The 14648-nt window shown below is 40.4% G+C and overlaps 1 protein-coding gene across 1 annotated transcript in view; it reads left to right on the forward strand.

The window, feature by feature from the left end:
• The window catches only part of MYO3B (myosin IIIB), a 424126-nt gene that overhangs the window by 37810 nt on the left and 371668 nt on the right, over positions 1–14648 (forward strand). Inside the window, exon 3 of the mRNA XM_029607903.1 lies at positions 5620–5685. Coding sequence (XP_029463763.1) covers positions 5620–5685 — 66 coding nt within the window. The remainder of the gene's footprint in view (positions 1–5619; positions 5686–14648) is intronic.

Genomic DNA, 14648 nt, shown 5'->3' on the forward strand with positions numbered 1-14648 from the left:
TTCCCACCATCACAGTTCTCTTTCATAGGTCTGTATTTTTTCTCAAATACTGATCATTGCAGCCAATACTCAAAAGTCCTTTAAAGTCACACTTCACCATAGTCTGTACTCTTATTCATAGTCTTACTCCCAGGTCATTGGGGTACCCAGAATAGTTTGCACACAGTTTCTCTCTTTTAACTCTCCTCAGGGAAGCAGTTTCTCATCTTTATTCCACCCCAAAATCTCTATCATGGTCTCTTTTCTTTGGTATCCTAGGGGGATGCTAGATGTATCTCCTTTCTGGTACAGAAGTCACTCAAACAGTACTCACACTTCAGAAGCAGCTCAAAATCCAGTTAGCACACTTAAGAAGCAGTTCCAGGGATGTTGCACCCTATTTCCTTGGACCAATACTGTGTCCTGAGCTCTGTGGTGAAATAATCAGCCAGCACTAGGGATGCGAATCGTTTTTTGACGATTTAAAATATCGTCCGATATTTTTTAAATCGTCAAAAATCGTTAAAGAGTGTGATACAATAGAAATTCCCCCGATTTATCGTGAAAAATCGTTAATCGGGTTTGTGTCCACTAACGGGAGTTATTTGGGGGGAGGGCGGGAAAACCGGCACACCAAAACAACCCCTAAACCCACCCCGACCCTTTAAATTTAATCCCTTACCTTTCCCCACCCTCCCAAACCCCCCCAAAACGTTTTAAAATCACCTGGTGGTCCAGTGGAAGCCCCGGGACCAATCGCCCGCTCTCGGGCCATCGGCTGCCACTAATAAAAATGGCGCCGATGGCCCGATAAAACAAAACCCACCTCGACCCTTTAAAACTGACCCCTTAGCCTCCCCCACCCTCCCGACCCCCCCCCCAAACATTTTAAAATGACCTGGTGGTCCAGTGGGGGCGCCAGGAGCGATCTCCCGCTCTCAGGCCGTCGGCTGCCACTAATAAAAATGGCGCCGATGGCCCTTTGCCCTTACCATGTGACAGGGTATCCGTGCCATTGGCCGGCCCCTGTCACATGGTAGGACAGGGCCGGCGCCCTGTCCTACCATGTGACAGGCATGGAATGGCACATGTGACATGGCATGGCATGGCCGGCCATGCCCGAGAGTGGGAGATCGCTCCCGGCGCCCCCACTGGACCACCAGGTAATTTTAAAACGTTTTTGAGGGGGGGGGGTCGGGAGGGTGGGGGAGGCTAAGGGGTCAGTTTTAAAGGGTCGGGGTGGGTTTTTTGTTTATGTGGGTTTTTTGTTTATTGGATCGGGCGCAACCGATAAACAAAAAATCAATCAGGCCGGACGATAAAAATTATAAGATTTGAATCGGAACTGGAACCGAACCGATTCCGGTTCCGATTCACATCTCTAGCCAGCACCTCTTCCCCTAGGTCCAGCCTGCCTCACTCCACAGTTCCCTTGTATAACTTCAAACATCTTGTCTGTTTCCACTCAGCAACACAACTTCTGTCTCAAAACTCCTTTTCCTTCTGAAAGATGATGGAGGCTTTCAGATGATTTTGTAATCCTTGCTCATCTCTTCTTTCACATTTGTGGCAGACTTTCCTGGTCTGGCCACCAGATGTCACTGTTCCTGCATTATAACACTCTAGTCAGGAACCATCCATTCCCCGCAGTCCCTCCCACCTGGAGGGTCTGGATTGGATGCTTGAACACTATTTAGCCCAGCCATTTTAGAAGATAGGATCAGTTTGAGGAAGCCTTTGAACAGTAAATTGTTTCAGTTTCACACTGTATTGAGGCCTCCCAGTTTCACCCAGATGGAGTTTCTGTTAGAACTGATACCTCATCGTGCACTCCCTGCCAGAGGGTCCTTCTTCTACTAAGTTACAGAAAGATAGATTTTTAGCCTGATACCCTACAGGAGATCAAAGACCTGTGAGCCTACTCTAAACCCTACGAGGGCAAGTACCAGTGATGGATCCTGCTGCAAGAGACAGTGAAGGCAGAAGATGTATCCAGTTTAGCTTTTGAAGTATTTTTTGGACTTGAGCAGCATGGGGAGAATTCTGGATCCCCCTTCCCCCTGGGATTGCAGTGGTGAGAACTAGCCTGATCCCATTGACTTTTCCACAGTAGAAGTTCCCCAAGGAAAACAACTAAGACTGGAAGAACAAGAGCAAAGACCCCAATCAGATCTCTACATATCAAGGGACCAGGATGGGCTGGGTATCCGAGGAGAAGATGACCAAAAGTAGGATTTTTGCAGTAAATTTGGGGATCCCTTTACTAGGGTTCCTGGACAACAGCTAGGAGAATTAGTGAATTAAAAATCAACATGGGCTCTACCCAGAGGTCTGATTAGAGGACACCTACCCACAGAAGAAAAACACTAATGTACCATCAGTCAGATGTAAATTTACACTTCTGGACAATGGACTTTAATTTATGATTACTGATCTGTAAACTTTCATTTAACACCCAGAGCCTGGTAGTGTCTCACCTCATGGCAAGCACAAATAGACTTTACACACACTAGGAACTGTTTAGCATCATCTGGGCCACAAGCGAGAGCGTCCCCCCATAAAAAGAATCCAGCCCCCCCCCAAGATTGAGAGTCAAGCATAGGATGGAATTCCTGACTGGAGGAGGCCCTGAAGATACAAATTAGTTATGTGTCCTGAAGGGAGTTACTACTCTGAATGAAGGGGTTATACATCTGTTTCTTCAAAGACTCCTCCATTCAACTCTCTCCTTGCAACTTTCACAAATGTACTCCTGAGGGGAGCACCAGATGTAACACCACTCTCTCCTGTGTCCTGGACCCTCTAGATGCTCCATTCTCAAACTCCTTCCTCAGTGAACGGCCTTTGTCCATGTGTAAATATTCCTTTTATACCACTCCATACTCACACAGCCATTGGATCAGAGTCACACTTGCACTCATATCTCTAGCACAACCTACTTGGGCTTCTCTTGACTCATACTCTAGAATTTTCTTCATGATAAAGAATACAATAAACTTTTCACCCTATTTTAACTACTCCCCTAAATATACCGCTTAAGAGAAGACCCACCCAAATTCTCCTCCCACTAGCCATTCCCCCACATGCCCTTTACCTGAACTCCTCAAGCAGATTGTAGTTAACAACACATGAAGTCAGTGCACCATCTAGTGGTACCTGGGCCACACATAAATCCACTTTGAAAATGTGTAGTTTTTCCCTGTACATGCAAACACATATATGCAGAAAATGGAAAGTATGTGTGTGTATGATTTCCCCTCCCAACTCTATCCCTGTAACACCTCTTCCTAGTGTAGATAAAAGTCCACATGAAATGAGGTTTCTTGCATAGTTTGATTATTTATTAATTTCTTTTAGCAAATGTCACTACATGAAATGCTTGCAATGATTTTCAACAGAATAAAACATCAAAATCTTATCAAAACTAAAATCAACTTAAAATCAATATATCATAAATAAATAAACATTTAAAATAAAATAAAATAATATTTCAGTACTTTTGCATGCACCAACCCCCTAACTGATTTTGAAAACGCCACTTGTATGCAGGAAAAAGAGTTTTCTGCGCGTAAGGCACTTTAAAACTCAAGCTCTACAGATTGTTTTAGTGTGCACATTAACATTTTAGTGACCACATACTAAAAGGTTTCTAGTGTGAGCTTTAGTGCATAGGGCCCTACGCCTCTATGCTTAGGGCTCATACATCTTTGATTTAACAAGCTGCATAGGACTGACCTTTAACTGAGTATTTTTTCTGTTGTTCAGTGAAGAAACAACACTTGTCATTCTAGCTCTCATAAGGGCCGATACAGTAAAACCCGTGGGAGAGCCAGCGCCCGCTCTGGGCGCGCGATCAAGTATTTAAATGAGGGCCCGCGGGTTTGACAGCCGACGCTCAATTTTTCTGGTGTCGGTTCTCAAGCCCGCTGACAGCCACGGGTTCGGAAAATGGACGCCGGCATAATTGAGCATCCGTCTTACGACCCGCAACCCGTGGGCAAATTTTAAATTTTTTAATTTTTTAATTTTTAATTTTTTTTAATTTTCGGGGCCTCCAAATTAATATCGCTATGATAGTGAGTCGGAGTGTGTACAGAAAAGCAGTTTTTTCTGCTTTTCTGTACACTTCCCCGTGCTGGCTGAAATTAGCGCCTGCCTTTGGGCAGGTGTTAATTTTTGAAAGTAAAATGTGCAGTTTCGCTGCACATTTTGCTTTCTGTATCGCGCGGAAATGTCTAATAGGCCCATCAACATGCATTTGCATGCTGCGGGCCCTATTAGTTTCGGGGGGGTTGGCCGCGCGTTTTCGACACGCTATTACCCCTCACTGTATAAGGGGTAAAGCTAGCGTGTCAAAAACACGCGTCCAAACCCGGGCTAATAGTGAGCTCCACTGGAGCGCACTTTACTGTATCGGCCCGATAATCATTAATTATTGCGTACTCTTTCAAATATTATCCTGGAAGTTTCTAAATAAATCTATAGATACCCATAAATTAATGTTTATAGAAACATAGAAATGACGGCCAAACAGTCCATCCAGTCTGCCCAGTAAGCTTTCACACTTATTATTTCATACTTATCTGTTACTCTTGTCCCTTTTAAGTAACTTTTTGGTTCTATTTCCCTTCCACCCCCGCCATCGATGTAGATAGCAGTGCTGGAGCTGCATCTAAGTGTAGTATCTAGCTAATTGGTTTGGGGTAGTAACCGCTGTAATAAGCAAGCTACTCCCACGCTTGTTTACCAAGCCTGGGCAATTCAGTCCTTGTTGGTTGTTTGAATATAAATCCTATTTTCTTCATTCCCCTCCGTTGATGCAGTGAGCTGCGCTGGATATGTATTCCAAGTGAAGTATCAGTCTTGATTCAGGGTAGTAACCGTCGTAACAAGCAAGCTACATCCATGATTATTTGTTTTACTCAGACAATTGTTGGTAGTTGTCTGAATATAAATAATCTTTTCTTCATTCCCCCTGCCGTTGAAGCAGAGAGCTATGCTGGATATGCATTGAAAGTGAAGTATCAGGCTTGTTTGGTTTGGGTAGTAACCGCCGTAATAAGCAAGCTACACCCCTGGCTCCCCTGCTTTTTTGTGGATGCAAATCCTTTTTTCCACATTTCCTCTTGCCGTTGAAGCATAGAGCAATGTTGGAGTCGCATTATCCGTGTGTATGTTTATTGAATAAGGATGTTAATCTCCAGGTAGTAGCCAATAGCCATCATTCCCACAAGCCACCCCCATGTCTCCTCTCTTCATTCACATCCTCTAGACTTTATGGATCCACAGTATTTATCCCACGCCCCTTTGAAATCCTTCACAGTTTTGGTCTTCACCACTTCCTCTGGAAGGGCGTTCCAGGCATCCATCACCCTCTCCGTGAAGAAATACTTCCTGACATTATATAGTAATATAGTAGTTGCCCCGGTTTTAGGAATTGCATCTGAGAGGGGTATAAGTCATAAATAACATTTCAGTAAACAAGCAATCTTAATTATGTAAATAATGGTCCATGAGGTAACTATATATCAGTCTTTTCAACTAGACTCAGCCTTTAATAACTTTGTCAGATCCAATTACTTTTCCCAGAGTGACACATGACACTGAGTAACCTGTGTTAATGTCTTTTGTTTTTTCCAGAAATCCTCCTCCAACCTTACTTCATCCAGAAAATTGGTGCAGAGGATTCAGCCACTTTATTTCCCAGTGAGTAATTATTCCATAATGAATGACTTATTCAGCATATTCTTACAAAGCATTAGGTTCAACTGAGAAAGCTGAGTTAGCTTTGATTCTTGAGTCTCTATGCTGCTGAACATTTGCTATTGTCTAATAATATCTTCGGGCTCTGAAAAATAAGATGTTAGTTTAGATTTCACAAGCAATTTGTTCCATAGTTGCTAGGGACTACTTACATTTTAGAACTAGGTCAATGTGATTTCACATAGTGTGCCAAGCTATGGCTTGGCTCAAACTATGACTCACATCCCTCAGACTGCAGTTTAGCCAGGAACAACTTTACCACATTGACATGAAAATCCTGTTCTCCAGCAGACTAACCTGAATCAGAATCTGCCCTGATATTCACTAGGGCTGAAGAGTTGCAGAAAGGCCATAGTTTCCCCAAGCTTTGCTGACAATTTTCGTGCGATAGGTCAATTTGGCTTTCCAGTCAAATAAATAGTAAAAAAAAAAAAAAAAAAAGCAACTTGCTGCAAGTTTTGATTGTGGACGACTTTAAACATTATAAGGGGGAGTGGTTTGATGGGGGGAGGCAGAGAAGATGGTGATTCTGAATCAAAGCAGCAAATGGGTTGATTCTTTGGTCCATGCTTCAACATCCTTATAGTGTCTACTTCCTGCCCCTTATAACATGGGAATATTCCAAAGGATTCATTGCTGTATTATTTTTTTCCGTTTTTGTTCTAATATTTGTACTTGATTATATTTTTATACAGTCCTTTGAAATGAAAAGCGTGCCTTTTTAAATATGACTATAGCCCTTAATTTAAAAAAATGTGTCCCCTTCCTTGTGTCCCCTCTACAGCAGTTTGTTCTGTGTTCATTGCTCTCTGAGCAGTTTGTTCTTCTGTGCCCAGGAAGTTTGCATTGGTTATTGTGGTACTTTCCTCTCCTTTGGAACTTTGTAATTGTTAAATATTTTTATTCGCCCAACTGAAATGTGTTTTTTTCCTGAATGTATCTATTGGGATTTATGTTTGTTATGCTGGTGTTCTCCTGCTTTTCTGAAATTTTTATGTTTAATAGGTTTTTACTTACTGGAGTATGTTTATTATTCGTAGAATTCAGGCTATTTATTACTATTATTGATTTATTTTATGCAAGCTGTAAAGTCGTGATTGTTTTATTTGTAGATATATACATATTTATAATTATTGCACTTTAGGCTAATTGTAAAAGCTTTTTTAAATGAAATGGAAATAAAAGAAAATTGATGTCATGCCTACAGCAGTGAGTTCCGATGAATTTCAGCACAGCAGTGCCCCGGTTTACCTACATTTATGATGGTGGGAGTGGCCAAGTAAAAGAAGCTTTCAGGAACTCTCCTGTGATTCTTCTTAACTACTTGAAGCTGCCATTTTTGGAATAACATCACAATGACCTCTCATGGAATGGGATTTCATTGCTTTATGCAGCATGTACTTGATGTCACTTGTGCCATTATATACAACACCAGTCAGTGAGATCTAATGGTGATGAGGTAATTTGGGACTCTCTTGTTAAAATGGCTGTTTACAAAAATTCATGGGGAATTGCATGGAAACTACTTACAGAATTCTAATCAGAAAAACTTCAATTGATTTAGAATAATTGTATTTATTTATATTGATTTATATTCTGCAAAATTCCAATAAAAATTGACTAATGCGGAATACAATAAAAGATTCACAATGTTGTTACAAAATAGTTCCACAAACATCATAAACACTTATAATAATAGAATCAACATAAAACATTAAATAAATGTAAATGTTTTTTAAAAAATCGCTTTCAATTTTTTTCTGAGCCACAAATAGTTGTCTTCTCCTTGCAGCTCACAAGGCATTGCATGCCACATAATAGGTCTAGCAATGGAAAATGACCTAAACCTGTATTCTTGTAACCTCAAAGGACACTGCGGTGTATATATTTTTGAAATATTGCATAACATAGAGAGATTATGACTTTCTTATGAACACTAGAATCTCCTCAAGAATGAAACATAAATCAAAATCTTAATGATCCTATTTTAAATGTCAAGTGATTTATCTGTAGTCTTTTTTTCTTTCACTGTATCTTTGACTACATTTAGCTCAGGATTTCTGTATTTATTTATTTATTGAGCCATTTTATATACCGTTGTTCCATGTATAGATCACAATGGTTTACAAAGTGACATTCATAGTTATAACTCAACAAACAAACAATGATTGGTTACAAGGGTGCCGTTCATAGATAGGCATTCATATTTATCAAATGAAATTATCTAATACATATTAATAATTGATCTAGTAGTTAGGGCAATGAGTATGGAAAATTATAGTGAAATAATAGTTTTCACATCTTAGCTAGAGGGTTTTTTCTCATATTCTCTCGTTTGGTTTATTCTACATGATTCGAATATAATATTTTGTCCTTTTTGTCTTTGTTGCTCTGTATTTTCTGAAGTTATAAGTTAGATTATATGGGTTTTTGAAAAGCCATGTTTTTAGCTCACATTTAAATCTTTGTATCTGGTAGCGTCTCAGGCAGAGACTTCCAGAGTTTTGGACCCACTGTGGAAAACACACGATCTCTTATTTACATCAGATGTGCACTCCTTATTGTGGAGATAGTTAATAGTCCTTTATTTTGCGATCTTAGTGTTCACTGCAGATTGTATGGTTGTAGTGTTACTCCTAACAAGCCAGTGTTATTGGAATGAATTAGCTTGAATATTATAATTAATACTCTATAGTAGATTCTGGCTTGTACTGGTAGCCAATCCAGAGATATCAGCGAGGGTGTAATGTGATCATATTTCCTGGATTCTAATAGGAGTCTTGATATAGCATTTTGTAATAGTTTCAGTGGTTTTATGTGGCATCCTGGAAGACCTAATAGGAAGGAGTTGCAGTAGTCTAGATTTGAGAAGATTAGAGTTTGCAATACAGTACAGAAGTGCTCAAAATTTAATAATGGTTTCAACCGATGTAAAATTTGCAACTTGGCATAACCTGTCTTGATTAATTTACTGATGTGCATTTTCATTGTGAGATTCTCATCTAGCTGTATACCTAAATCTCGTACTTTATTTGAGGGATTAATTTGAAAATTACCCAGGTTAAGGGCAGATGGTTTATATCTATCGATGAGTTTCTGCTCAGCCATATGATTTCAATATTTTAGGGTTTAAGTTGTGAAAGTTCTTGCTATATTGCTTTCATATAGGTAGAGAGTATTGAAGCTGTATTTTCAAATGATCTGAAGAGTGGGATGTAGAACTGTATGTTGTCAGCAAACAAGAAGAAAGTTATTCCTAGATTTGTTAGTAATTTACATAGAGGGAGAATGTATATAGGGGTAGATTTTATAAACTTGCATGCGAGCGTCCATGTGCATGAGCTACCCGGCGTGCACACATGGATGTCTGATTTTATAACAATGGCACGTCGGTGCACGCATGTTATAAAATTGGGGGTCGGTGCATGTAAGGGGGTGCACAATTATGCGACTTGCGCGTTCTGACACCCACGGCCTTCCCCCATTCCCTCCCAGGCTGCTCCAATTTAGGATCGACCTGGGAGGGAACTTCCCTACCCCCTAATCTAACCTTCCTACCCCTTCCCCTAACCTACCCTCCCAGCCCTAACCTAGCCCCCCCCCCCCCCAATTTTTAACTTACTGCTTGCGCCTGCCTCAGGGCAGGTGCAGATTGCGCGCCTCGGCACCTGCCGGCACACAGTCCCCTGGCACAGTGGCAAATGGCCGCTGTGCTGGGGGGCTCTAGTTCCACCCCTCCCTGCCTCCTCCCCACCCCTTTCTCGAAGCCCTGGGACTTACACGCGTCCCGGGGCTTTATGTGCGAGGCCGGGCCTTTTTAAAACTGGCCCAGCACGTGTAAGGCCTCCTACGCGCGTAAATTCCATGGATTTATGCCATATTGAATAGTGTTGCTGAGAGAGCTGATCCTTGAGGGACATCTTATCACAGTTTGACTTGGAATGATATGTTGGATAGAAATGAAGGATAGGGTGTGTATTATTATATTTTCCTATCCTGGACTTATTTTGTTGGGTTACATAGAAATGAAGAGAACTACCATCTCTGCTTGTAGGCTGCTCCAGACATTCACAACCTGTTTCCTCTGAGCCTCTTTGCCTTCAGCTTCATACTATGAACCCCTTTGCCTTTGAGGGTTTTTTACTTTATGGAAAAAGCTACCCTCTTGTACTGCTAGATAGATTTGAACGTTTCTGGCATATCCACCATTTCCTTTCATTCCTCCAGAGAGTAAATTTGAGTTAAGAATATAAGAACATAAAATGTGCCCTGCTGGGTCAGATTAAGGGTCCATCTGGTCTCCAACAGTGGCCAATGCAAACCTCTAGGAAGTATTTGGCAGATCCCATTTCTTGTTGCCTACTCCCAGGGATAAGTGGTGGCTTTCCTAAGTCTACCTAGCTAATAATTGATGATGGACTTTTATTTCAGGAACCCGTCCAAACCCTTTTTAAACTTGGCTATGCTATCTGCCTTGACCACATCCTCCAGCCACAAATTCCATAACTTGATTGTGCATTGAATGAAAAAAAATACTCTCCAGTTTGTTTTAAATCTGCTAATTGTTAGTTTCATGTAATGTCCTCTAGTCCTTGTTCTAGCTAAAAAAGTAAATGTTTCTTAATTACCTGTTCCACCCATTCTTGATTTTATAAGCCTCTATCATTTCTCCTGTAAGTCATCCCTTCTCCAAGCTGAAGAGCCCTAAACTATTCCATCCTCTTTAGCATTTGTGTACTTTTTCTAGTTCTGCTATATCTTTATTGAGATGGGGTGACTGGAACTGAATGTAATAATCAAGGTGTGATCACACCATAGACCTATACAGGGGCATTGTGACATTCTCAGTTTTGCTCAGAGGCTTTGCTAGGTATTTAAAAGATCGGGGGCATAGGCTCATTGCCCTCCCTCTCCCTCTGAGATTTTTATCAGCAATTTAACAATCACAATCAGCAGCTCCCCATACCCCCTCCCCCTTCAGAGAACAGTCCTGCAAAAAATCAATAGAGCAAATCTACTATATCATACCATACCACTAACTATCAGATTCAAACAGCAATGACTCTACTCTTGAAAGGCAATGCTGCAAGTCTTACACTAAGCCCTAGAACAGCCATTCACTTCAAGCTGGATTGCTATAGATTCCTACACGGACTCTACCCACTAGTAGTAGACTACCTCACCTACGTCACAAAGACCTTCACCAAACATGCAGTAAGTGCCCACAAATTAGAAATAGAAACATGCAGATAAAAACTGAAATGAAAAGCTCAAAAAGCCTGACTGTACAGGCAGGTTAACTTTAAACAGGAATGCATTTCAACCTGTATTGAAGAAAACACAAAAATAACAGAGCTGTACATCCCAAAGCTGAGTTTCCAACCATTAGACTGAAAGTAAAATCCTTTTTTTAACCTTTGTTGTTTGGACATTTTACTTCTGAAACTTGCTTTTTATTAACCTCATAAACAATACAAAAAAGAAAGACATTATTCTCAATACAATCTCATATAGGATGCCAGTTACATATTTCACTGAAAATATAAAACAGCATGTCTATATGTACATAAACTAACTCAACAGTATCTTCTCCTTTAAATTATATTCTTTAACACTCTTACCTCCCATCCTACACTCCCTTCTTTTTCCCCTCCTCCCTCCTTAAATTCATATCAAAGACCTTATCATCACACCTTATCATCACACAACTTAAATTATCTAATACTCTCCCTTCAGTTATGTGTCACATTAGCACTCTCCAAGAATTTAGTAACTTGTGCCACATTTTATTTTTCCAATTGGGTTAGTTGCAGTTTCTCTTTTCCTCTGTTTTCCAATTCTTTTTCCAAGATCTCCCGTCCATTTTTAATTTCCTTTCTCCTTCTTTCTTCTTTACTTCCTCCACTACATCTACATAAGAACAAAAGAAATTGCCATACTGGGTCAGAACAAGGGTCCATCAAGCCCAGCATCCTGTTTCCAACAGTGGTGAATCCAGGCTACAAGAACCTGGCAAGTAACATAAAACTAAGTATATCCCACGCTATTGAAGCTAGTAATAGCAGTGGCTATTTTCTAAGTCAACTTGATTAGTAGCAGGTAATGGAGTTCTCCTCCAAGAACTTATCCAAACCTTTTTTAAACCCAGCTACACTAACTGTACCAACCCTAACCCCTGGCAACAAATTCCAGAGTATAATTGTGCGTTGAGGGAAAAAGATTTTCTTCGATTAGTTTTAAATGTGCTACATGCTAACTTCATAGAGTGTCCCCTAGTCCTTCTATTATCCGAAAGAGTAAATAACCGATTCATATTTACCCGTTCTAGTCCTCATTTTATCAAAGTTTCCCTTTTGAAAGTTTAGCATGAGAGCCGTGGATTTGCTTACTGTCCCCCTTCCAGTCATTAATTCAAATTTGATCATATTATGATCACTATTGCCAACAGGCCCTACCACCGTTACCTCTCTCACCAAATCCTGTGCTCCACCGAGAATTAGATCTAAAATTGCTCCCTCTCTTGTCGGTTCTTGGACCAATTGTTCCATAAAAATGTCATTTATTCCATCCAGGAACTTTATATCTCTAGCATGTACCGATGATACATTTACCCAGTCAATATTGGGGTAATTGAAGTCTCCCAATATTACCGCACTACCAATTTGGTTAACTTCCCTAATTTCTCTTAGCATTTCACTGTCCGTCTCACCATCTTGACCAGGTGGACGGTAGTATACTCCAATCACTATAGTCATGAGGAACTTTGTCAAACGCCTTCTGAAAATCCAAATACACTACATCTACCGGTTCACCTTTATAGGTTAGATTATAAACCCTCTTACGCCTGTCAATATGTATAGAGGAGTGTTCACCCCATTAGAGATCCACTAAGCATTTATACCAGGTTTTATCTTCTTTCTTCTTTCTTCAATTTACAAACTTCTTCAATTAACATCCCTCCTTGGCTCGACTTCAGTCCTATTTCCATCACTGAAACAGAAAAAATGATGAAGAAAATCAACCCTGCTCGTCATGAACTCGACACCATTCCCACCCGAGTTCTTAAAGAAATTGCCTATCCTTTAGCTCCAACAATTTCAGCAATCATCAACAAATCGCTCGAGGAAGGCGAGCTGCCTCCCAAGTTAAAAATTGCCACCGTCACTCCTTTATTAAAGAAAAAAAACCTCAATCCAGATGACCTAAACAACTACCGCCCAATCTCCAACCTACCCTTCTTTGCAAAAATGATTGAGAAGGCGGCTTTGAAACAACTCAACGACCATCTAGACGATAATAAAATTCTTTATCCTTCCCAATTCGGCTTCAGAAAAAACCACAGCACTGAAACCCTCCTCCTTAAACTCTCCAATACCATCCTAAGAGGTTTTGACAACAAAAAAGGATACCTTCTGATTCTCTTAGACCTCTCTGCTGCCTTTGATACAGTGGATCATAAAATTCTCATCTCCTGTCTAGAATCCATTGGGCTGGCTGGCAAAACTCTCAGTTGGTTCTCATCCTTCCTCAGTAACAGACACTTCAAAGTTTTTCACAACAATAGCTCTTCTTCTCCTATCCCCCTCGATACAGGTGTGCCTCAAGGATCAGCACTTTCACCAATTCTATTCAATATCTACCTGACCCCTCTTTGCCATCTATTATCTAGTCTTGACATAACGTATTACATGTATGCAGACGATATTCAATTACTCATTCCTATTTCTTCCTCGATAGAAGATGCTATGTCTAAAGCAGCCTCACACTTGGATACTATCAGAAACTTGCTAATTCATCTTAAATTATGTCTAAATACTAGCAAAACCGAATGTATCCTAATTGCCAAAAAAAATCCAGGACAGTCAACAATTCCACCCTTCTACTTTGACAAGACCCTCGTCCTTCTCAAAGAGAGCGTTAAAGACCTGGGTGTTTGGTTAGACACTGACCTAATCTACAAAAAACACATCTCCACAAAAATAAAGGAAGGCTTTCACAAACTTCAAATAATAAAACATCTAAAACCCCTACTCCACCCCCATGATTTCAAAACTGTCCTTCAAGCCCTCATTTTTTCAGGTTTGGATTACTGCAACTCCCTATTGATCGGCCTTCCAAAATCTTCCTTGAGACCCTTGCAGCTCCTTCAGAATGCTGCAGCCAGAGTTCTAACAGGTACAAGAAAAGCTGATCACATTACACCTGTTCTCAACCAATTACAGTGGCTCCCTATTGAAAAAAGAGCAGAATTCAAAGTCCTCACCATACTCCACAAAGCAATATACAATGCCGACTATTCCGCCTTTGATGACATCATTCACATCCATTGCTCCCAACGTACTACACGAACCGCCAGCAAAATTAATCTAGTGATTCCCTCACTTCCACAGGCTAAATTATCCTCCACCAGAAACAGAGCCTTTTCCATCATCGGCCCAAAGCTCTGGAACTCGCTTCCTCATTGCCTCACTAATCAAGATAACTTAAAATCCTTCAAAAAAGACTTAAAACACTGGCTTCTCAGCCAATCTTTTAAAGATAGCACTCAATGACTTTAAAAATTCTTTATATTCTGCCATTTTTCAATCTCCCTGTTACAATGATACAGATGCCCTTCAATGCTTCATGAGTTATATGTACATCTATTCAGGGTTCTATCCTGTGTTATCTTGTTATACATTCTCCTGTTGTATTTACTTTCGTTAATTTTAAATTGTAATCTTCATACATCGTTCTATGTAACATGTTGTTTCTATATGTAAACCGGAGTGAAGGCAACTCTGCTATACCTCGGTATATAAAAAAATGCTAAATAAAATCTTATTCCCTTTATGGACTTGAAGCTCAGTTTTCTCTAAGAAAGGCTGGTCTTCAAGTCAAAAGATACAATCAGATAAAACTAGGCT

This window comes from Rhinatrema bivittatum, chromosome 6 (genome assembly GCF_901001135.1).
Source record: "Rhinatrema bivittatum chromosome 6, aRhiBiv1.1, whole genome shotgun sequence".
Classification (NCBI taxonomy): domain Eukaryota; kingdom Metazoa; phylum Chordata; class Amphibia; order Gymnophiona; family Rhinatrematidae; genus Rhinatrema; species Rhinatrema bivittatum.